This window comes from Canis lupus, chromosome 3, assembly GCF_048164855.1.
Source record: "Canis lupus baileyi chromosome 3, mCanLup2.hap1, whole genome shotgun sequence".
Taxonomy (NCBI): domain Eukaryota; kingdom Metazoa; phylum Chordata; class Mammalia; order Carnivora; family Canidae; genus Canis; species Canis lupus.
Genome location: NC_132840.1, coordinates 8,249,580 through 8,275,096, shown reverse-complemented (window position 1 = coordinate 8,275,096; position 25,517 = coordinate 8,249,580). Strand labels below are relative to the sequence as shown.

Sequence of the window (25,517 nt, the reverse complement as noted above, 5' to 3'; positions counted from 1 at the left end):
CGCTAAACCGCTGAACCACCCAGGGATCCCCTGATTTTTTGCTTTTTAAAATAATTTTTAAAATTCTCTGATTAAGAGCACATTTTCTTGTAATGTTATTTACAATGGGTGACTAAGTAAGGGGATAGAATGTGAACACAGGAAGGGGTGCCTGGGTGGCCCAGTCAATTAAGCATCCAACTCTTGGTTTCAGCTTAGGTTGTGGTCTCAGGGCTGCGACCTCAGGATTGTGAGATCGAGCCACACACTGGGCTCCATGCTCAGCACAGAATCTGCTTGAGATTTTCTCTCCCTCTGGCCCTTCCATTTGTGTTCTCTCTCTCTCAAATAAATAAATAAATCTTTAAAAAAAAAAAAGAAGAAAAGAAAGAAAGAAAGAGAGAGAGAGAGAGAAAGAAAGAAAGAAAGAAAGAAAGAAAGAAAGAAAGAAAGAAAGAAAGAAAGAAAAGTGAACACAAGAGGTGAGAAAAGCATCAAAAAATGGCCCCTATTTCAAGTTCTAGAAATGTTAGCCCTGATTCTCTCCTTGTATTCCCCTCTAGCCACTCCAACCTCAAACTCCACAGACATTCTCTTAGAACAGACACTTTATTTTAGGGAAAATAAAGTAGAAGGCAGAGCTGGAGGACAGAAAATCAGAGATCACCCCGTTGACAGTCTCCAACAATGCAAATAAGGAGTACAGTATGAGGTACAAGTTGCTGTCAGAGATTAGAGCAAGAGGAAGCACAATCACCAACACTAAGAAACAGACCCGGAAAAGGTTTCAGGTGGTTACAAAATGAAACGAGAAAGGCAGAACTGCTAAATCTGCTTTCCAAATACCTGACAAAACAACAGTCAGAAAGGATAAAGGATTACTCCATAACTGCAAAACCTGCTATTAACTTCAAAAGAGTACTTACTGTCAACACAGAGCAAAGATTAACCCTTTCATAGATCAAGAGTTCTACTTTGGTCATCTCTAAAAGTTCAGGGCAGATCACCTCGGAAAACAGTCCAATCATATGTGTACTGCTTTTTTTCTTTTTACCAACCCAAAGGCTACTAACAAATAAATTACTCTTACATCCTGTGATTATTTCTCTCTAAGATTAGGACCTTAATTTTAGGAGCTAAAATTATGACTGCCCTGAAAATTCAAAGGGGATCCTGGTTGTATCCTGAAATAAAGCTGACCATGCCCTTATCATATATGTAGTTCTTACCTTCAAGCAGAAGATGAAGAAGTCACCTGCCAAACCACACTCTTGGCAGTGGGATAACAAGTCCCCGAGATGCTCTACCCGACATTGCTCTGAGGACACCTTCTGGTACAGGGCTTCATCTTCATCTTCATCACTGCAACATGAAGTAAGATTTATCTTGGCAGTGTCACCCAGAGATATTATTTTTGAAACTCCATAATAATCTTCCAAAGTTACACATGGTATTTTCATACAGTAAAGCATTAGAAAGATCTCAAAAATTTGTTTAAATTATTTTCCTGATGCTCCATGCTAAAAAAGCATTTATTCTCAGAAGGTAGGGTAAGATGTCGTATATAGTCATTTGCTCAGTGGGGAAAAGACTCATGAAGGAAGTGGCTTTTGAAGGAAGATGGATGTTAAAGAATTACCACTATTTCAATAAACTGAAATAGCAAGGAGGAATTAAAGTATAGGTTGTATGCAGATATTCTGAGAAAAAGAAGTCAGCAAAGCAAGGTCAGATTACAGGGGGGCCTTGAATGCCATTCAAAGAAAGCTGGACTTTTTTTTGATGAGCCCCTGAAGGGTTATGGGCAGCAGAAAAAGATACTATCCTTACAGGAGAACATGCAGTCAGTCTCAACTAATAAGAACTAACGAGATGAAATATGAAAATGCAGAAAGACTCGGAAAACTGAGTAAGCCAAATTTTCAGGTAATAAAATACGGCTACATTATTAAAAGCAATGCAAAAAAGTTTTAAGAAACTTCTCATGAGGTGCTAAGGGTTTTAATTTTAATTGCAGGATAAGTGAAAAAGCCAAGATACAATATTATTATACTGTATCATGTAAATAAACACAGATGGACTAGAAGACAAAACACTAAAAAAATGCAAACAGTGACTAGGATAGCAGTTGTCTTTTGTTTTCCTCTTTATGCTTTTTTGCATTATACAAAGAAGGTATGTGCTCTTGTGATTAAAGAAGGAAACAAAAGTTTTCAGACTAAACTGAGAAAAAAATGACAGATGTTGTTTCATATCACTGAAAAATACAATTAGGAAATAGAATTGATTTGGCCATTCCATTGGGCAGTAAGCCCCAATTTGCCAGTTCACTAATGATGTGGGCTTTATACTCCTCTAGTAGAATGGGTAACCTATTAACTAAGCTTAAGATCACTTCTTCCATTATCCCAGAATCTCCCAGCATCCTTCAGATTAGTCATGTTATCTACACCACATTTTATATTAGACAAAAAAACTGAAATGGCTAAGAGTCACTTCTAAGCTTCTGTGAACCGCCCTGTCAAAATGAAATACTATATTCAAATACTTTTTAAAAAAGACATGACAGGGGAACCTGGATGGCTCAGTCAGTTAAGTGTCTGCCTTTGGCTCAGGCCTTGATCCTGGAGTCCTGGGATCAAGCCCCACTTTGGGCTCCCTGCTCAACAGGGAGCCTGCTTCTCCCTCTCCCTCTCCCCTCCACTTCTGCTTGCTCTCTCCCTCAAATAAATAAATAAAATCTTTAAAAATAAATAAAATAAAAAGACATGACAATAATTACCTTATGAAATTCTATTTCATTCATTCTTAAAATTTCAAGGATAAAGACTCAGTTTCAAATACTATAGTTACATCTGGGTCCAGAAAAAAAAAAATTCTGGATCCAGAGATCATGAAACCTAAGCTGCTCTTTTAGTGTTTCTTTATTTTTAAAAAAATAGTTTATTTATTTATTCATAAGAGACACAGAGAGAGAGGCGGAGACATAGGCAGAGGGAGAAGCAGGCTTCTTGCAGGGAGCCGGATTTGGGACTCCATCCCAGGATTCTGGGATCACGCCCTTAGCCAAAGGCAGACGCTCAACCACTGAGCCACCCAGGTGTCTCTTAGTGTTTCTTTAAACAAACTTTTTATTGATAACTAGGGCTCCTGGACAGAATGATAGGGGAAAGGGTAAGTGGTGAGACTGACTTGCCTTTAGGGGACTGGCACCAGGAGCAAGATCTTTAGAATGAAAGATAAAATCAGTCACACACACACACTTCTCTGATGTAGTGCATGTCAACTTTTCGGAGATACGGAGTATCTTAAGTATCAAATGAAAACTATGGACCCTATTTTAAAAAAAAAATCAGCTTTGTGCATAAAAATTTCTTGTATATAATTTCAAAGGGACTATGGACACCTAGAAGTCTATGTAGAAACCCTGAGTTAAGAGTCCATTGCTTCCAGCATTAGATGGAGATTCATTCAATAACTGCCTATTCATGTTTCTTCTACCATGAAGAGAAACTATAGTTTCAATAACAACTGTTGATTCTGATATACACTAAGATGTACACTAGAGACCAGTTACAATAGCTATTAATTTTAATACTGATAAGATTTAACTTATAAACTATAACTATAAAATTCCCCCCCCCAAAAAAAAAAATTCCCTATACACTCACTAGATTGATCTCAGACTAAACTATTCCAAAGTGTTCTTAAAATAAACACATTAAATTTTAAATTCTTTCAGTTCAGGAGCATAGTTACAACCACAAAACCTACTAGTGCTCAACAACTCTCAAGAAATTGGTAGCTTGGGATCCCTGGGTGGCGCAGCGGTTTAGCACCTGCCTTTGGCCCAGGGCACGATCCTGGAGACCCAGGATCGAATCCCACGTCGGGCTCCTGGTGCATGGAACCTGCTTCTCCCTCTGCCTATGTCTCTGCCTCTCTCTCTCTCTCTCTGTGTGACTATCATAAATAAATAAATTAATTAATAAATTAATAAATTAATAAATAAAAAGAAATTGGTAGCTTGCATTTGTACTGAGAATTCTGCTTGCAATCAATGTATGTTTTCCATTTTTCTCAAGTCCATCCTATTGATAGAGTGTTTTATAACTTTACTAAGTTAACCATGAATAAAAAATTAAAATTTAACACTTTAATAAACAGCCACACTTTGAATGAGACATAAAAATCTGAATATCCAGCAGCCCAGGTGGCTTAGTGGTTTAGCGCTGCCTTCAGCCTGGGGTGTGATCCTGGAGACCCGGGATTGTCCCACATCCTCCCTGCATGGAGCCTGCTTCTCCCTCTACCTGTGTCTCTGCCTCTTTCTCTCTCTCCCTCTGTGTCTCTCATGAATAAATAAACAAATCCAATCTTTTAAAAAAAAAAAAATCTGAGTATCTGTCAGCAGTTAAGAACTGTATGGGACTCTGGTCGACAGGAACTTACATTCTGAGGTCATAATATCTATACATATCACCCAAAAAAGGAAATAACTTAAAATATATTTGTGAAATGTGAGAGAAATAAATTATCCATTCCACTAATATTTATTAAGTACCTTCCAATTGCTCTCCAGGAGAAAGAAACCCCCATCAAAAAAATTAACATAAAAGCTATCAGACAATTTCATTTAAGAATAAGTCTGACTCTGAACAGACATATACCATTTGGAGATTCAGAAAGAGAACTGGATGGTTATGGTGCTGAGGGTAAACATGTGACTACCCTTTATTCTGATTCTCTGGCAAAGACTTGCAAAGTAAGTGCACTTGTGATGCAGAGCTGCAAGGCTCCAGCAAATGGCATCTACTATTAGCTAGCATCTGGGGAAAAAACCTGCAGGATTATTTAAGGAGCTCACATTTCATTTAGAGATTATAAATAGCAGCACCTCGGCTGCTTGAAGTTCTAGGTCCTGTTCTATCAGCGCCCCTTAGTGGACAAGTCAGGGAAGGGCCTTCTGGGTGCAATTCTATCCCAAGAGCGAGGGTAAAGGGTGGGTGGACTCACCAAATGGCCTCTTTGATGGTAACAATTATGCCACCTTGAGTGGCAGCTCTAAGTTGACACAAAGAATGAAGGGAGGACGCAGATTTGTCCAATCCTGCAAATCCTTTCAGGCTGGCAATTGCCTTCTTCCTCTCTAGCTTCCCCAGAATCCATAATAAGATCTCTTGGCAAAGTGACCTGGCAGAAAAAGCAGTTATAAATGAGCTTGTCATCTTACTCTACACATCTAACAAGCTAACATAAAAAAAGACAGGAAGACTGTCAGGTTCCACTGCATTCTAAATGCTGGCACAACCACCTAGTACTACTGAAGTGCAGGACTGGAAACTATGCTTCCTGTGAATCTCAGAATATATCTAATATCCTGAAATTCAGTGAGTGACTGACTAATCTTTGGCTCTAGAAGCAACTCTGATAAGATCCATGATTTTTATTTTTGTTTTTTTAAATATTTCCAAGTGTACCATTGCCTTTGGATTAGATACCATAAAAGAAAGTTTACACTGATAAAACCATCTATCAATGGGAACAAGAGCTGGTGACCAAGAAAGAGCATACCCACAAATTCTGGGTGATTCCTCAGCCCCTTTTATCTGTACCAGTCAACTAGGATCAGGGTGGAATAAACGTTTGCTTCTTCCTTCTCAGTCTCTGATGAGAACATGATAGTGCTCTGAGGATTTGGGTTTCAAAACTCAAAGTCATTATATGGACAGTTCTTTGAACTTCTTTGAAGTTCTTTCACGTAGTTATAGTCTCCATCTTCCTCTGTGTTCTCTGCTCTGTTGCTGTGGGCTACAATAATGTGTTGACCAAAGGTTAGAGTCCAAGGTAGTATGTGAGCTTTCCCTCACCACTTAACAATGATGAGGATAGCTGTCATTTACTGAGTTTGTGATTATCCAGGGAGAGTGCTCAACACTTTATAGTCAGTCTTTATAATAACCCTATGAAGAGGGTACTATTACTATATGTCTGATCACATGTGGGGGATTTCTAAACACTAAAAATCAGAATTTTCTAGGACTTTAAAAAGGATATAAACTCATATAAGGAGGAAGAAATAACATAAGTATCTATGAAAATGGAGCTGATACAAAATGAAGCCAACCTAAATCCCAATACAAAAGATTATTTTCAGGATGATTAAGAAATCCCTTCATTCCAAACAACACTGTGCAGCACTCACGTCAAATCCAAGTCTAAATTACAGGGTGCCACATTCAGATCCAGATTTCCCCAACTTGACTTCTTACTCCCCACAAGGTTGTTATGATCCATTCTCCATTTCCTCCTCCCTAGACATGTAATTCCAGTATTTCTCACTGATCAAACAGGGACATGTTTACACACGTAAACAAGGATTTTGTCTCTGACGTCTAGGACTGAGGCTGAGGAAAGCCATTCTAAAAATTACATTCAATCCCCTGCAACCTGAGAAGCTCTCTTTCGGGGCGCCTGGGTGGCTGTCAGTTAAGCATCTGCCTTCCGCTCAGGTCCTGATCCCAGGGTCCTCCTGTCGAGCCCCCTATCAGGCTCCCTGCTGGAGGAGGGGGCCTGCTTCTCTCTCTCCCTCTGCTGCTCCGCCGGCTTGTGCTCTTCCTCTCCAGGAAATAAATAAAATCTTTTTTAAAAGGAAAAGCTTTCTTTCTTTCTCAGATGAGCAGAGTAAGAGGATCCCCAAATGTTTTACTGATTTTGAAAGAAAAAAAATTACAAAGTGGCATTAAGTTTTATAAGAATAAGAACATCATTCAATATAGATTTCACTATTTATAAATAAATAAGGTTCTCTAGACTGTTTACCTTATGTGAGACACACTTTGCTTGGTAAAACTGTAGAGAGAAAAGAGCACTCCCAGGACTGGAAGCAGGGAATCCACTAAAACTGTCACAGGGTCATTCCCGACCACGTATACCTAGGGAAAAGAAAATGATGTGAGGTACCAATGGGTGCAAAGCCAGAGAAATTGGAATCAAATACCATATATCTATTAGCAGCACAGAGAGTCTTATCTTAAGTAACACTTTAGTCCTAAACCGAACAATTTTAGCTCTAAGGCTAAGAAAACTATTTGAGATTGTCAGACAGGCCAAAACACAGGGAGCCTGAACTGGAACAGCACCCTTTGGTGTGTGCAGCCTGAAGAAATACTGGGGAAAATGAGTAAATTAACCCATGTCCTGACCCCTTCCTTTCCTGCTTTCGATGACCTTCGTATCTCCGGCTAATCTGCCATCACTCATCTCTACAATAATTCTCTAATTACTGAAGGCTCTGCTCTCAGGAACTAACAGACAATTAATGCCAAATAGAAAAACTTAAAACTAGGTTTGAAAAACAAAAACAAAGCTTGCTCTAGATTTGTCACTCTTAAGATATAACTGCCATGTGGGCATGTCCTATTCTCTCCAGTTCATAAAAAATGTTAAAAGAAATTATAATGTGCATCTAGCTCTGCAATGGATTTACAGGGTTAAATGTGTAAGGATGCCAATTTTTGTTAACGGTAATTACAGTAATTACGTTACACATTCTAGTTGGCCTTTAAAAAGGATAACACACATGGATTCAATGAGCTTTATGTGAATACCCACTGGAATTTAGGCATTGTCCTAGGCATTGTAGTGAGTATAAAAATGAGAGTTGTTCTCTCTCAATTGCTGTGATCTACCAAGAAGAATAAAACAAGTAAACCAATTATAATAATAATAATTCAAGGCAGGGAATTTAAAGAATTAAGAGGAGCAAAATGCTATTTTTTCAATATTCTTTATAAGGGCCTCTGTAAGTTTCCTTTTCCTCATCCTTTGAAACAGAGCTGAGGCTGGGGCACCTGGCTGGCTCAGTTGGAAGAGCATGGGATTGTGAATTCTAGCCCCACAATGGTGTAGAGATTACTCAAATAAACAAAAATTTATAAATAAATAAAAGAGGGCTAAGACTTGACCATGGGTGATTGTTATAACTTTTTTTCCATAGGAGACCGTCATAATTTTAATAAGCCAACTGTTTATAAAGAATCTAATATAGGGACGCCTGGGTGGCTCAGCAGTTGAGTGCCTGCCTTCGGCCCAGGGCATGATCCTGGGATACTGGGATCAAGTCCCACAACGAGCTCCCTGCAAGGAGCCTGCTTCTCCCTCTGCCTATGTCTTTGCCTCTCTCTCTCTCTGTCTCTCATGAATAAATAAAGTCTGAGAAGAAGAAGAAAGAAGAAAGAAGAAAGAAGAAAGAAGAAAGAAGAAAGAAGAAGAAAGAAGAAAGAAGAAGAAGAATCTAATATAGTACCTGGAAGATAAAAATGCTAGCATAGTTCCTGTAACACATATTAAGAATGTAATCATGAGGCGCCTAGATGGCTCAGTAGGTTAAGCCACCAACTCTTGATTTTGGCCCAGGTCATGATCTCACCGTCATGAGATCAACCCCTGTCGGGCTCTGTGCTATCAAGCCCTGTTGGGCTCTGCGCTTAGTATGGAACCCGCTTGAGATTCTCTGATTTTCTCTCTCTCTCTCTCTCAATCTCTCTCTCTCTCTCTCCCTTCCCCCACTTGCATGCTCGCATGTGCAACAATGCACTCTCTCTCTCTAAAATAAATAAATAAAATCTTAAAAAAAAATAATCAGGGGATCCCTGGGTGGCTCAGTGGTTTAGTGCCTGCCTTCAGCCCAGGGCATGATCCTGGAGCCCCGGGATCGAATCCCACATCAGACTCCCTGCATGGAGCCTGCTTCTCCCTCTGCCTGTGTCTCCACCTCTCTCTCTCTCTCTCTCTCTCCGTCTCTCACGAATAAATAAATAAAATCTTTAAAAAAAAATTAACTGTCACTTCCTCATCTTTCTCCTTTCATCATCATTATCTGTGTCTATACTATCAGGTTTTAATTATTAATTAAAATGTGTTTAACTTAAGTAGAAATCAGTGCTGTTTATGTAATACTAAAGGTCATAGAGGCACAAGCTGGAAAACTCTCCATGCTTTTCCAGAGAGCCTGTCCCTTTAAATCAATCCTAATTTTTCACACTCCTTAAACCTCCCAGCTCCTCTGTGGAGCCTGATAACCAAGGAGCCAGCTTCCTGTGCATGATCTAATCTCCATAAGCCCAGCTAAATGAGGTGACTTGTATGGCAGTGCTCACAAGCAATATGCAGGCCTAATTATGATATCACCAATTACAAGTGGTAAAAAAAAAAAAGAGAGAGAGAGAGAGAGAGAGAGAGAGATTCCCCCAGATAACTAACGTAAGGGCCCATTGTTTGGCTCTGTAGTCTGTGTTCCCAGAAGTAATCCCTGTGGAGCCATCCTTCCTTACCAGCATCTTTTGTACAAAAAACCAAAACCAAATGGAGTTAAATCTCCATTATTTACTGGCTTTACTGGGCCAAAGCACCTCAAACTTTAACATGAATTCAATCAAGCCCATTTCTCAGGATATTGCTACTGATAAATTCTTCCCATTTTTAAGTTCTCTTGTTATACTTTTCTGAAGGAACAAGTACTGCTTTTGTATTAAGAACAATTGATCAATGAGTTTTCTCTGTGATGTCTCAAAGAACTTGAATGGCCTCTGCTTGACACATAGAAGTTGTCACCTCCTTTCCAAGACAATAATAAATTTCTCTTTGTCCTGAGCCCAAAGATATCTCCATTTTAAACTTCCTTGATGGGGCAGCCCAGGTGGCTCAGCGGTTTAGCGCCGCCTTCAGCCCAGGGCCTGATCCTAGAGACCTGGGATCAAGTCCCACGTTGGGCTCCCTGCATGGAGCCTGCTTCTCCCTCTGCCTGTGTCTCTGCCTCTCTCTCTCTCTCTCCCTCTCTGTGTCTCTCATGAATAAATAAATAAGATTTAAAAAAAAACAAAACAAAACCTCCTTGATGGAAGGATATTTATTTTTCAAAAGTTTTGGATGGGCCATTTGAAAGTTCTACCTTTTCCATTGACTGTACAACTGTTCATCCATTCATTCACTAGTTCAAATATTTAATAAGCATCTAACCAACATTAATGACTCTTCTCCTCTAAATTCCAATAGCACTAGAGCTTCTAAGATATAATCAGCCCATAAATATACAGTTATCTCTCCCTTCTTCAACTAGCCTATTTCTCTATTTCAGCACCTATTGTGATAGATGATTAAGTTGTGTTACTTGAATGCTTGGTGAATAAGCAGTTGTGACAGAAATATACAACTTAAAGGAACGACACTGTTACCATTTTTATGAAGCAAACAACTAACGTTTATAGCAATGTCTACTCAAGAATCAACAAGGTTATTCAGCTAAACATTTAATAAACAATCAATCCTCACAAGAGTCCTACAGGTTAAGTATTTTTATTCCCATTCTAAAAATATGGAAAACAGGACAGAGAAGCCAAGTGAGTTGAACCAACGTACTCTGTTAGTAAATGGCAGAGCCAGGGTGAACTCAAATCTGCCTGACATAAAATCCATGCACAATCCATAAAGATGGAGAGCAGATGAGTAGTTGTACAGGGGTGGGATGAAGGGAAAATGGAAACTGGTTCATTAATGGGTATGGCATTTCCACTTGGGGTGATGAACGAGTTCTGGAACTAAACAGTGACAATAACTGTGTGACACTGCAAATGGACTTAATGTCAGTGAATGGTATACTTGAAATAGTTAAAATAGTAAATTTTATGTCATGTGTATTTTACCACAATTTTAAAAAGAATAAAGCATGTACTCCATGGCCTCCTAATACTTACCTCCTATGTGCATTTTTTCATTGCTTCAGTCCCTAACCCATATCAACTTTATCCCAGCCATCTTCCCTCTGAATCAATAGGCCCCAGCTTGTTGGGCTATTAGTACCTCTAGGCCTGCTACCTCTGCAAAGTAGGGAAAGAGTTCCTGAGCGGCACCACGGACAGCAGCTTCTGCACCACCTCCCCTTCCTCCTAAGTCTTCCAGTAAGTAGATCTCCAGGGTCATACTATGGCCAGGCCTTTCCAAGGACAGTGCCCTCCTTCCAATCTTTTGCCAAGCACTCAACTCATATGCAGGTTAACATTTGGTCTGCACCTCACATCCAACATTACCCTCTATGTACATTCCCAAAGTGGCATCTGGTTACTTCCCAATTCACATGGACTCCCCAGATCATTGACATATACCTGCAGTTCAGTGACTCATCAAGGGATAAAGGAGGCTGCATTGATTCAGCCAATGTCACACTGTGATCTCTTGCCAACAGCACTGACAATGACCAAATGCTCTAGGAAAAAACAAAAACAAAAACAATAGCTCTTCTAATGAAGTCATACTATATATGGAAGAAATTGTTGGGGCCAATTCCTTCCAGTCCCCTCCACATTAGGTTGGTGACAGTACCAACTGAGGAAGCACAATAGTAAACTGTTCCTGCCCCACAGTGAAGAGGACCCTACTACCCTGCATCTGTGCCCTGACATGGGTGTTGTGGGAGTTCCTTGGACTGTGCTTATGTGTAGTCTCCTAGTTGGGGTTCTTTTCTGTTCACCTAGAGGCACAGTGGGATGAGAGTTCAAGTTCAGAACCACAATCCCATACTTTATATATTATTTTGACCTGTGGAAATTCCATTTTCTCAGCAGTGTGACAGTGGAGTATGTTTCACATAGGGTTATTTCCCACTGACCAGTTGTGGGACTTAACACAAATCAACTGACTTCTCTGAGTCTCCGTTTCCTTATCTAGAGAATAGGAAAGTCAGATTAATCAAGCTTTAAGGACTCTTTGGTATCTCATCTATTATCCTCTGACTTGAGTACAAATTTGCTTTCTTCCTTCTGTATCTTTCTGGTACCTTAGCCATTAAGAGGTAAAGTTAGTTTAAAAACATGAGCTGGGGGATCCCTGGGTGGCGCAGCGGTTTGGCACCTGCCTTTGGCCCAGGGCGCGATCCTGGAGACCCGGGATCGAATCCCACGTCAGGCTCCTGGTGCATGGAGCCTGCTTCTCCCTCTGCCTATGTCCCTGCCTCTCTCTCTCTCTCTGTGACTATCATAAATAAATAAAACTTAGAAAAAGAAAAAAAAATAAAAACATGAGCTGGGCAGCCCGGGTGGCTCAGCGGTTTAGCACTGCCTTCAGCCCAGGACCTTATCCTGGAGACCTAGGATCTAGTCCCACATCGGGCTCCCTGCATAGAGCCTGCTTCTCCCTCTGCCTGTGTCTCTGCCTCTCTCTCTCTCTCTCTCTGTCTCTCATAAATAAATAAATAAATAAATAAATAAATAAATAAATAAATAAATAAATAAATGATTTTTTAAAAATAAAAATAATAAAAACATGAGCCAATTCTCCACCACCCAAAAAATTCTGAAACACTGAAACTTGACAAAGTTGTAAAAATTTCTAACCCTCCCCACATGCTTTCCCTTGCCCTATCAGTTCTGAAGTTAGCACTTTAAAGATGAAATCCTGTTCAGTTGAAAGAATCACATTCCTTCTGGTTACTTGAGGTATCTGCTGGAACTAGGGATCCCCCAACACAACACCAAGAGATAGGAAAACTGAAGCAGGGAAGGGAGACACAGACTTTCAAGGTACCCTTTCAATTCTTTGGTGTAAAAAAACCTCTCTGAGAGTAAGTGAAATGGTGCTTTGAAGAAAAGATGAACTTCCATGTCTACCTGTGGCTTTTCTGGTATAAATACATAGGACAGGGCTGAGGAGCAAAATAAGAAGGAGTATGGATTTATTAAAATCATAATGACTCAGAACAGATCACTCGAGGAAACAGACGGGTACCAACGACCCCACTGGCAGCTTGGGGATTTCCACATTCCTTTCTGAAAGCATCTTGGCTTTCTACCACAGATCCAGCCATGAGAAGAAATGTCTGTGGTTAAGTCTTATAACCCCTCATCTGAGCTTAAAGACTACTCTTAACAAGTAATAGAGACATGTTTCTGGGTACTCTTAACAACAGATCACGTACTACTGGTAACTCTTTGTTGCTTGACTGGGAGCTCCCTGAAGGCAGCAACTGGCTCTTAATCATTTCTGTGTTTGTAAACCTAGCAGACTATATGGCATTCTATATGTACTTGGCAAAATTTGTGTGTGTGTATATGACTGATTAACTGAATCAAAGAAAGAATGAATAAAGTACATTGAATGTTTTTTATGTTCTCAAAAGCTCTATTTTTGTAGAGGAATTACAATGTTCTCTGTATTTTCTTTTCTTTTCTTTTTTTTAAAGCTATAGCTAGAAGCTATTCCATCAATGTTAATGAGCTGAAGAATCACAGAACTTCAGCTATGGAAGGGAGAGCATACTGAACAATAGGAAGTTTGCTTTTAGTGTATTGGCTTATTCAGAACCTATCTTCGATATTTAAAGGACTCAATTTCTCTGGAAGGACTGACTAGAAACTTAAATTAAAAAGGAAAGGAAAAACCCAGAGGAGTCAAATGGCCAGAAGTATTAAGAATAAACATCTGTTTCTGATTCAGAGCAAAACAAAAAGCAGTCCTCACACACTCCACTTCTCATTTACTAGACTTCCATCACATTGTTAAGCACATCCCTAAGGGACCACTGCAAAGTTGAAAGAGCACCAGCAAGTCAGGAGTCAGGAAACGGGTATGAATTTTGTTTCTGACACCTACATGATTGCCCAAAATCACATATTATGTGAGTGAACATGGGTAAGACATTTAAACCTCCCTAGGATTCAGCTTCCTCATTCATAATGCAAGTGTTAAGCTTTTTGCATAGGTACCAGTTAAGATAATTTATGTTAAGATATTTTTCTTAAAATATACAGTCCTGTGCAAATGTTACACTTAATCCTAAATACCTGCTGATGTGATTGTAAATGGAACGGTCTCCTTGCTTTATGGCCTTATCTTCTACAAGGATATATACGTGTGGAAATATAAACATGAATCAAGCTGAGTCCTAACAGTGAAATTCAGTACAGGCTGTAACTTGATTTTTCACCCTGTTAAAGATTAAACTAGTCAAATGCTGCCTTCTAAAATATCACATTGATCCTTTTGATAGTAACGTTCCAGAACTTCTAATGCAATTACTGAGTTTAATTAAGACTTGTGAGAAGCAAGAGAACAAGGCAAGTTACCTAATACATTATTCTGCATTGTGCATGCTTTCAGAGTGTGTTATATAAAATAATCTTTTTTAAAAAGTTTCCTTGAACCAAAAGAGAACTGACAGTTTTTTAAGCACAAATTATTTGCTAAAGTATACAATGAACCTATCGAAAGTTACTCTGTTTCATCCCTGCAACTCAAGTGTTAAATAAATACTGTTATCTAAAGTAAGATGGATAGGGACGCCTGGGTGGCTTAGTGGCTGAGCGTCTGCCTTCAGCTCAGGGTGTGATCCCGGGGTCCTGGGATTGAGTCCCACATCGGGCTCCCCACAGGGAGCCTGCTTCTCTCTCTCCCCGTGTCTCTGCCTATGTCTCTCATGAATAAATAAATAAAATCTTAAAAAAAAAAAAAAAAAGTAACATGGATAGTCAACCCTTGAGCCCGATTCCAACCTAGGTCTATTTGATTCAAAAGGCCAGGTGCTTTTCACTACACTATACCACAGAATCTGAATGTACCATCTAACACGTGAATCTCCCACAGCTTTGAAGGATACCTTTTTAAAAAAAAAAGATTTATTTATTTTGGGGAGGGAAGAGAAGAAGAGGGAGATAGAGAAAGAATCTCAAGCAGACTCCCCACTATGTGCAGAGCCTGATGTGGGGTTCGATCTCACAACTCTGAGTCATGACCTGAGCTGAATCCAAGAGTCTGACACTTAACGGACTGAGCCACATAGGGACCCCAAAGACACTTCTTTTAGTCCTTTACATGTTATTCAAGGTCACAGTTCAATTAGAATTGGAAACATCCAGAAAGAATAACTGCCTTTGAGGAAGAGCTATAGGTGGGAGAAGACTAATTTTTTACTGCTAAGCCTTTTGTACTTCTTAAATGTGTACCATATGCAAATATTATCTTAACACAGAGTCAAAGAGAAGAGACAAAAGGATTGGTTCCCAGACCAGATCTGGCATTCACTAGTATGATTTGGGACAAGTTACTTCACAATCTTTTGGATTTTGTTTCCTTTACTGCAAAATGAGGGATTAGTTTGTCAAATCCAAAGAATGTACCACACCAACAATGAACCCTAATATAACTCATGGACTTTGGATGAAACAGGTGTGTCAGTGGAGGCTCACCAACTGTAACAAATGTCATACTCTGATGTGAAATGTTAACAGTGGGAGAAGTTGTGCACATGTGGTGGCAGGAAATATATGGAAAAACTCTCTGCTTGATTGTTATGTGAACATAAAACTGCCCGAAAAAAAACAGTCTATTCAAAAACAAAAAAAGAAATTATTTCTAAATTTCCTTCAAGCTCTAAGATTCCATTATTCCAATTTACTCTATAAAAACAATTAAAAATTTAGAAAGAGGAATCAATTGGCCGATCCGCGAGAGTAACTTTAATTAGAAATTTGCTATGAAAAAAAAAAAAAGAAATTTGCTATGATTAAATGGCCAAAAAAAGACTTGGATAATTAAAGTCAGGATTCCCTGAATCTAGAAACAGAGAGATAAAATGGAAATGAGAATGAAGAATATAAACTAATTAGGTACCTTCCAGCCTCTCCTACCCTAAAATTTCTTCTGCCTTTAGGGAGTCTCAGCAAGTATTGTGAGAAATACTAAAAGGAAGCATCCCCCCAACTCTCCCAGTCCTACCTAGTATCAGATTCTGGCCAGTTCTCTTAAGAGCATGAAAATGTCCAAATTGTAAAGAATTATAATTCTTTCATCCTGCCCTAGCCAGAACCAATCCCTATGCAGCCTAGGTCTCTCTTTACCTCTCTAGGCAAAGAAAAACCATTTATCCCTCTCATACCAAGGAGTACCAAAAAAAAAAAGTATTCTAGGGACAGGGCCCCAGACATTCAGAATCAGAGGGAGACAGAATAGGAAGCCACTGGACTAAAAGTTATTTGAGCTGCAAATCCCCTTCTCAACTTAGATAACTTTACCAGACATAAGGCACACACATAGAAATGACTAAAATTATTTGCACTAAAGTACAAGTGGCTATGCCAAATTTTCAGTTCAATTCAATGAGCATATATGTGTATACCTGTATTGTTGAGAACTTTCCACCTAGCCCACTAGAGACACAATGCTCCATTCTGTGCTGTATGTGAAGGATGCAAGCATCAAAAGGCCTTCTCTTATAATTTCTCCTGCCACATTTTCATTCAGTAAGCCGAGGGTTTATTTCCTTAAATACCAAAATGTATTTTTATTTTACCTCTTTCAGAAGCAATTTTAAAAAATGGATTATATGCAATCCTTGCCTTCTTAAATAAGTATACTGAACATACCAGTCGCCACATACTTTGCTTTTCAAATTATTCTGCCCTTTTGGGGGGTACTTCTGTCTCCTTTCTTGCTCTTCTCTGCTGGCATTCTCCCGTAGTATGCCTTAGTCAGTTTAACTAACTTATTTTTTAAGACTTTATTAATTTATTCATGTATTATTAAATTTTTAAAGATTTTTTATTTATTTGAGAGAGAGAGAGTGAATATGGGTGGTGGGGGGGGAGCAGCAGAAGGAGAGGGAGAAGCAGACTTCCCACTGAGCAGGGAGCCCAATTCAGGGCTCAATCCCAGGACCTCCAGATCATGACCTGAGCCAAAGACAGATGCTTAACCAACTAAGCCATCCAGGAGCCCCAAGATTTTATTTTTAAGTAATCTCTATAACCCAACATGGGGCTCGAACTCAAAACTCCAAGATTGGGACACCTGGGTGGCTCAGCAGTTGATTCAGCTCAGGGCACGATCTCGGAATCCAGGATGAGTCCCGTATTGGGCTCCTTGCAGGGGGCCTGCTTCTCCCTCTGCCTGTGTCTCTGCCTCTCTGTGTGTGTGTGTGTGTGTGTCTCTCATGAATAAATAAATAAAATCTTAAAAAAAAAAAACCTCCAAAATTAAGGATTGCATGCTCTCCTGACTGAGCCAGCTGCCTACTCCTAATTTCTAATTTGTTACTTCTAATTCCACTACAGTCTTAACCAGAAAAATAGTCTGATCTGGATTGTGTATTCAGTAAAAAGGAAATTGGCTTTGAGGAATAAGAGGCTCTGCAGTTAGGTGAGATGGCAGCCAGATAGACGCTATTGTGATACAGGTAACCCAGGACATTCAATTGGAAATGTCAAATGAGGCACCAAGATAAAATAGACTTAAAACCCCAACATAAGATACCAGACTAAGACGAGAGTAGGACTAAAAAAAACTTCCCATTCAGAAAAAAGGTAGAGAAGGATCAAACGTGTGGAGACCAAGAGGAGACTGATGAAGATTTCTTTGAGGAGAGCTGCTGGTGAGGGTGAATCTCATCCCCTCAACCCACCCATGGTAAAAGAAAGAAAAAAAAGATAACCCAACTTAAAAATGGGCAAAGGATCCTTTTAAAAATAAAACAGGGATCCCTGGGTGGTGCAGCGGTTTGGCGCCTGCCTTTGGCCCAGGGCGTGATCCTGGAGACCCGGGATCGAATCCCACATCGGGCTTCCGGTGCATGGAGCCTGCTTCTCCCTCTGCCTATGTCTCTGCCTCTCTCTCTTTCTCTCTCTGTGACTATCATAAATAAATAAAAATTAAAAAAAAAATAAAAATAAATAAAATAAAATAAAAAAAAAAATAAAACAAAACAGGGATCCCTGGGTGGCACAGCGGTTTGGCGCCTGCCTTTGGCCCAGGGCGCGATCCTGGAGACCCGGGATCGAATCCCACGTCGGGCTCCCGGTGCATGGAGCCTGCTTCTCCCTCTGCCTGTGTCTCTGCCTCTCTCTCTTTGTGACTATCATTAATAAAAAATTTTAAAAATCTTTAAAAAAAATAATAAAAAAATAAAAATAAAAATAAAACAAAACAAAAACATGAGCAGAAGGAGGGGCAAAGGGAGAACCAGACTCACGCTGAGCTGGGAGTCTGATGCAGGGCTCCATCCCAGGGCCTTGGGATCATGACCCGAGCCAAAGACAGACGCTAAACTGACTGAGCTACTCAAGTGCCCCTTCTTTAAAAAAAAAAAAAAAAAAATTAAGATTTTATTTATTTAATTGAGAGAGAGTGAGAGAGACAGAGACCAGCATGAGGGGTGGGGGAACAGAGGGAGAGGGAGAAGCAGACTCTTCACTGAGCTGGGACCCGACATCGGACTCAATCCCAGAACCCTGGGATCATGACCTGAGCTGAAACAAAGGATCTTAATAGAAATTTCACCAAGGAAGACATGCAAATAGCCAGTAAGCACACAAGGGGCTGTTCAAGATCATTAGCCATTAGGGAAATGTGAGTCAAAAATCACAATAAGATACTACTTCATTCTCACCAGTAAGGCTATAATAACGGAAGAGAAGGAGGGCAAGAGGAGGAGGAGGAGAAAGAAAAGAGGTCATGGCAGTGGTAGTGTTGGCCAGAGAGGATAAACTGGAATTCTCATAGTCTGCTGGTGGGAACGCAAAGTGGTGCTGCCACTTTGGAAAACAGTCTGACAGTGCCTCAAAAAGTTGAACATAGCACTATCATATGATCCAGCAATTTCACTCCCAGCTATATAGACCAAGAGAAGTGAAAACATATGTCCACACAAAAACTTGTACTTGAATATCTATTAGCAGCATTGTTCACAAAAGCCAAAATGTGGAAACAACACACATTTCCACCAACTGACAAAATGTGGTATATCCATATAATAGAATACACTTGGAATTAAAAGGAATTAAGTACTGCTTCATGCAACAGCATGGATGAATCTTAAAAATATTCTGCTGGGGGGACTCCTGGTGGCTCAGTGGTTGAGTGTCTGACTTCGGCTCAGGTCATGATGCTGGGGTCCCAGGATCAAGTTCCACATTGGGCTCCCTGCATGGAGCCTGCTTCTCCCTCTGCCTATGTCTCTGCCTCTCTCTCAATTTGTGTCTCTGATGAATAAATAAATAAAATCTTTAAAAATATATATTCTGCTGGTGAAAAGGCAACTAAAGAAGACCATGTGTTACATGAGTGCATTTATATGAAATATCCAGAATGGGAAAATCTATAGAGATGGAAAATATATTTCAGTGGTTACCTAAAGCTACTCTGGGTCAGGCGGACAATAATATTCTCAGATCAGATCTGTGGTGATAGTTGCACAACACTGTGAATATACTAAAAGCACTGAGCTGAATGCTTTAAATGTGTGAATTGTGTGGTACGTGAATTATATACCAATAAATCTGTTAAAAAGAAAAGAAGAGAAGAGAGAAAGAAAACCAGAGCTGGAAATGTTCCCAAATGCTGCTCTAAAATTAAACACCCTCTTGTATCCTCTTGCTACCCAGTGACTTGTCGGATCGATTCAACTGTCCCAGATGTTTTCCTTATTTCCTGCCTTGGAGCTGTGCTCTGTAATTGAGTATTAGCAGAAAGTTAATAAAGACAACACATCCTTTGTTGTTAAACTTTACACAGTGTTTAGCATTTTCCTCCAACATACACATTTCCTCTGTTTTCCCACTGCAGCTGAGCTGCCAAAACCTTGTAGGGAAAATAATTACCCTTCTACACCCCTTCCTGCTTTCATAACAGTCCCAATCTTTTGTTCATCATCAAGTGTTTATAGCAAACTAACATTTTGCTTGCCTTTCCAGGAGGTTTTAAATTCACCAAACTGTTCACCAAATTAGGCCCCCCCCTCTTCCCTGCTTTGGGGGACAGGAATAGGAACAATAGGATTCACTATTTCTGGATCTCTCCATTTTTTGGAGGCTAATTCACTTGCCAGAAAGAAGTTGTTTTGCTTTCTTTTTCCTCGAAAAGCAATTTTTTTTTACTTCCCAGAAATACTATGAGGATTTTTTATCAAAGTTTAGTCACATTTAGTTCTATCCTTGATGCCACTTTCAAGTTTTTCTGCTATTCCACACCCAACCATTTAACAATTTTTTCATCACGATATTCCTTAGATGGTATGTGACTGAAGATAACCTTTCTGAAAGTTAGCTGGCCCCTGTTCTCTAAATCAGAACATTTGCTTTCTAGACTGCTTTATATAGTTTCTTCTTCCTATAATCTAAAACGACCTTGCCTATGAATATTAGAGAACAGAATATAAAAACTTTTTTTCATAAGTCTCTAAATAAGGCATTAAAAAAAACCAAAAATAGCATTATATTCACTAAGTCACCATATCATATTTTATCTATAAGCAACTTAATTCTATATTTTTAAATATTATTTATTTATTCATTCATGGGAGACACACACACAGAGAGAGAGAGAGAGAGAGAGAGGCAGAGACACAGGCAGAGGGATAAGCAGGCTCCACGCAGGGAGCCCGATGCGGGACTCGATCCCCCGTCTCCAGGATCACGCCCTGGGCCAAAGGCAGGCACCAAACCGCTGACCCATCCAGGGATCCCCTTAATTCTATATTTGTATGCCAGGTCTACCCTCTAAAGGTAGAGTAGAGAGGTATTGTGCCTCTCTCTCTCTCTCTCTCTCTCTTTTTTAAGATTTTATTTATTTGACAGAGAGAAGGCAGGGAAAGCACAAGCAAGGGGAGCGGCAGGCAGAAGGAGAAGCACACTCCACACCAAGCAGGGAGCCCAACATGGGGCTCGATCCCAGGACCCTGAGATTATGACCTGAGCAGAAGGCAGATGCTCAGCAGACTGAGCCACTGAGGTACCCCAATATCTTTTTTTTTAAATAGCAAATTAAATGAAAGTGTAGTAAACATCTTACTTTAGCAAAAAGCTGAGTGTTGTAGAGGATGAGTTCTGAATTTTTCAGCATGCGTTTTATATCTACAAATTATTAATATCATACATAAAGTTTAAAACAAAAGTATTTGCCTTCTTACCTGAAAGAATATAACTTTTTTTTTAAAGATTTTATTTATTTATTCATGAGAGGCACATAGAGAGAGAGAGAGAGAGAGGCAGAGACACAGGCAGAGGGAGAAGCAGGCTCCACGCAGGGAGCCCTACACAGGACTCAATCCCAGGTCTCCAGGATCACGCCCTGGGCCAAAGGTGGTGCTAAACCACTGAGCCACCTGGGCTGCCCTGAAAGAATATAACTTAAGATTTACTCTACATTCTCATACACTGCTAGAGGGAATGTAAAATGGTACAGTCACTTTGGCAGTTCTTCAAATGGTTAAACAGAGTTAATGTAAGACCTAGCAGTACACCCAACATAAATGAAGACATATATATACACAAAGACTTGTACACGAATGTCTATAGCGGCACTGATCCTAACAGCCAAAACGTAAAAGCAACCCAAATATCCATGAAAGGATGAATTACAAAATACAGTCTATATCTACAAAAGGATAGTATTCAGCAATAAAAAGTAATAAAATGTTGGGGTACCTGGCTGGCTTAGTCAGTAGAGCATACAACTCTTGATCTCAGGGTTGTGAGTTCAAGCCATATTGAGTATAGAGATTACTTAAAAATAAAAAAAAAATATGGGGTGCTTGGGTGGCTTAGTTAAGCGTCTGCCTTCCGCTCAGGTCAAGACCCCAGGACCCTGAGATCAAGCCCCACATGGGGTTCCTTGCTCACCTGGGAGCCTGCTTCTCTCTCTCCCTCTGCCCCTCCCCCTGCTGCTGCTTGTGCATGCTCTCTCTCTCAAATAAATAAATAAAATCTTTAAAAAAAATAAATTTTTTTTAAAGATTTTATTTACTTATTCATGAGAATACACAGAGAAGAAAGAGAGAGAGAGAGAGAGGCAGAGACACAGGCAGAGGGAGAAGCAGGCTCCATGCAGGGAGCCCGACGTGGGACTCAATCTTGGGTCTCCAGGATCAGGCCCTGGGCTGAAGGCAGCGTTAAACCTCTGAGCCACCCGGGCTGCCCTAAAAAAAACTTTTTTTTAAATGGGACCCCTGGGTGGCTCATTGGTTGAGCATCTGCCTTTGGCTCAAGGCATGATCCTGGTCCTGGGATAGAATTCCACATCAGGCTCCCTGTGAGGAGCCTGCTTCTCCCTCTATTTCTCTGCCTCTCTCTGTGTGTCTCTTGTGAATAAATAAATAAAATCTTAAAAAAAAAAAAGAAAAGAAAAGAATGAAGCCCTGCTTGATACAATATGAACCTGAAAAACATCATGCTAGGTAAAAGAGTCACAATCACAAAAAAAACACATATTTTATAATTCCATTTTTATGCAACATCCAGAATAGGCAAATCTATAGAAAGAGAAAGCAGATTAGTGGCTCTAATCTGGGTAGAGGGGTAGGGTGGTAAGAAGAGTGGAGGGAAGAGTGGTGGAGGGCTTTGATAGTATGTGTGAGGTTTCTTTTTGGGTAATAAAGTATCCTAAAATCAATTGTGATGATGGCTGCACAAACCTGTGAATGTAATAAAATGCCATTGATCTGCACACTTTTTTTTTTTTTAAGATTTATTTATTTGAGAGACAGAGAGATTACAGAGTAGGCAGCAGGATGAGAGAGAATCTCAAACAGGTTCCCCACTGTGTGCAGAGCCCAGTACACGGCTCAGTCTCACAACCCTGAGATCGTGACCTGAGCTGAAATCAAGAGTTGGACACTTAACTGACTGAACCACCCAGGTGCACCAATTTGCACATTTAAATAGGTAAACTGTACAGTATGTGAATTGTATCTCATGAAGCTGGGGTTTTTTAATTTAAATTTTAGTTAATATACAGTACAATATTGGTTTCTGGAACAGAATTCAGTTTCATCACTTCAACTCAATACCCAGTACTTACCGTAACAAGTGCCATCTTTAATACCCATCACCCATCTAGCCCATCCCCCACCTCCCTCCATCAACCCTCAGTTTGTTCTCTATTGTTAAGAGTCTCTTATGGTTTGTTTCCCTCTTTTTTCCTTTTCTCCTTTCCCATATGTTCATCTGTTTTCTTTCTTAAATTCCACCTATGAGTGAGATCATAGGATATTTGTCTTTTCTGACTACTTATTTCATTTAGCATAATACACTCTAGCTGTAACCACATTATTGCAAATGGCAAGATTTCTCTTTTTTTTTAAAGATTTATTTATTTATTTATTTATTTATTTATTTATTCATTCATTCATTCATTCATGAGAGACACACAGAGAGAGAGAGAAAGAGAGAGAGAGAGGCAGAGACACAGACAGAGGGAGAGGCAGGTTCCATGCAGAGAGCCTGACATGGGACTCGATCCTGGGTCTCCAAACCGCTGAACCACCCAGGCTGCCCCAAGATTTCACTCTTTTTGATGGTTGAGTAATATCATTGTGTATACTTACAATGTCTTCTTTATCCATTCATCAGTTGATGGACATTTAAAGCTGTTTTTAAAAAGAAAGATTTCCTCTACAGCCAAATGTCCATCAACTGATGAATAAACAAAATGTGATATATACATATAATGAATATTACTTAGCAATTAAAAGAGACAAAATATTGATATATGCAACAACCTGGGTAAACCTGAAAAACATTATGCTAAGAGAAGGGCACCTGGCTGGCTCAGTTGGTAGAGCATCGGACTCTTGATCTCAAGGTCATGAGTTCAAGCTCCATGTTGGGCATAGAGATTACTTAAACACATACCATTATGCTAAGAGAGAAAAGCCAGCCACAAAAGATCACATGTTGCATGGTTCCCTCCCATGAAACAGCCACAAAAGGCAAATCTATATAGAGGTAGAAAGCAGATTAAGGGTTGCCTGGGGCTGAGGGTAGGAACAAGAAGGACTGTTTGGCATAGAGATCTTTTTGGAGTAATGGAAATGTTCTAAAATTGTATTGTAGCAATAGTTTCACAACTCTGTAAACTTACTAAAAATCATTAACTTGTACATTTAAAGTATTATTTTATGGTCTTTAAAGTATATCTCAATAAAGCAGTTTTATAAAAAAAGATTTATTCTAAAAAAATTTTGAAGAGGCAAATAACCCAATTTTTCAAATGGGCAAAATATATGAATAGGCAATGTACAGAAGGGAAAATACGAATGAGCCAAGAACACAAAAAGATGTTCAACTCACTAGTTGTAATTCCAGAAAATTCTCCTTATCTCAAAAAGAAACTCCATCCCGGAGGATCCCTGGGTGGCTCAGTGGTTTAGCGCCTGCCTTCGGCCCAGGGCGCGATCCTGGAGTCCTGGGATTGAGTCCCGCGTCGGGCTCCCAGCATGGAGCCTGCTTCTCTCTCCTCCTGTGTCTCTGCCTCTCTCTCTCTCTCTCTCTATGTCTATCATAAATAAATAAATAAATCTTTAAAAAGAAACTCCATCCCTATTAACAGCCTTTCTTTTTTTTTTAAGATTTTATTTATTTATTCATGAGAGACACAGAGAGAGAGAGAGAGAGAGAGAGAGAGAGAGGCAGAGACACAGGCAGAGGGAGAAGCAGGCTCCATGCAGGGAGCCCGACGCGGGACTCAATCCCAGGACTCCAGGATTGCGCCCTGGGCCGAAGGCAGGTGCTAAACTGCTAAGCCACCCAGGGACCCCCAACAGCCTTTCTAATTCCCTATTTCCAGGCCCTAGCAACCTATAATCTACTTTTTGTCTATGAATTTGCCTATTCTGAATATTCCATGTAAATGGAATCATACAATGTGTGGTTTTTAAAAAAAAAAAAAGTGTGGTTTTTTGTTTCTGGCTTTTTTTTTAATTTAAAAATTGTTATTTTTAAATGTTTGTCCTGTGTTCCGGCATGTGTCCATACTTCATTCCTTTTTATGACTAAAAAATATTCCATTATATGGATGTATCACATTTACTTATCCATTTATCAGTTGATGGACATTTGGGCTGTACCCACATTTTGGCTATTATGAATAATGCTGTGATGAACATCTATCCACAGGTTTGTGTCTGAATATGTTTCCATTTCTCTTGGGTATATACCTAAGAGTGGAATTACTATGTCATAGTAATAATTCCATGTTTAACTTTTTAAGGAACTGCCAAACTATTTTCCAAAGCACATGTACCTTTTTACATGGAATGTAATTTTATTTTATTTTTTTTTTTTTTAATCTATTTATGATAGTCACACACAGAGAGAGAGAGAGAGAGAGGCAGAGACACAGGCAGAGGGAGAAGCAGGCTCCATGCACCGGGAGCCCGACGTGGGATTCGATCCCGGGTCTCCAGGATCGTGCCCTGGGCCAAAGGCAGGCGCTAAACCGCTGCGCCACCCAGGGATCCCTTACATGGAATGTAATTTTAAAAGCTGTTTACTAGTGTGGATATTTTTAATAGTAAAATACTATTATAAATTTATTGAACTAAACTTTAAAGAATATTTTCAGGATTCCTGGGTGGCTCAGTGGTTTAGCGCCTGCCTTCAGCCCAGGGTGTGACCCTGGAGACCCAGGATTGAGTCCCATGTGGGGCTCCCTGCATGGAGCCTGCTTCTCTCACTGCCTGTGTCTCTGCCTCTCTGTGTGTGTCTCTCATGAATAAATAA

At 39.8% G+C, this 25,517-nt stretch overlaps 1 protein-coding gene across 5 annotated transcripts in view; it reads right to left on the bottom strand.

Annotated features, from left to right (window-relative positions):
- TANGO6 (transport and golgi organization 6 homolog) overlaps nt 1-25,517 on the bottom strand; it is a 198,627-nt gene that overhangs the window by 139,097 nt on the left and 34,013 nt on the right. For all 5 annotated transcript variants that reach the window (XM_072816423.1, XM_072816433.1, XM_072816452.1 and 2 more), the window contains 3 exons: nt 6,802-6,914; nt 4,996-5,172; nt 1,209-1,341 (listed from right to left, as the gene is read on the bottom strand). In XM_072816423.1, coding sequence (XP_072672524.1) covers nt 1,209-1,341; nt 4,996-5,172; nt 6,802-6,914 — 423 coding nt within the window. The remainder of the gene's footprint in view (nt 1-1,208; nt 1,342-4,995; nt 5,173-6,801; nt 6,915-25,517) is intronic.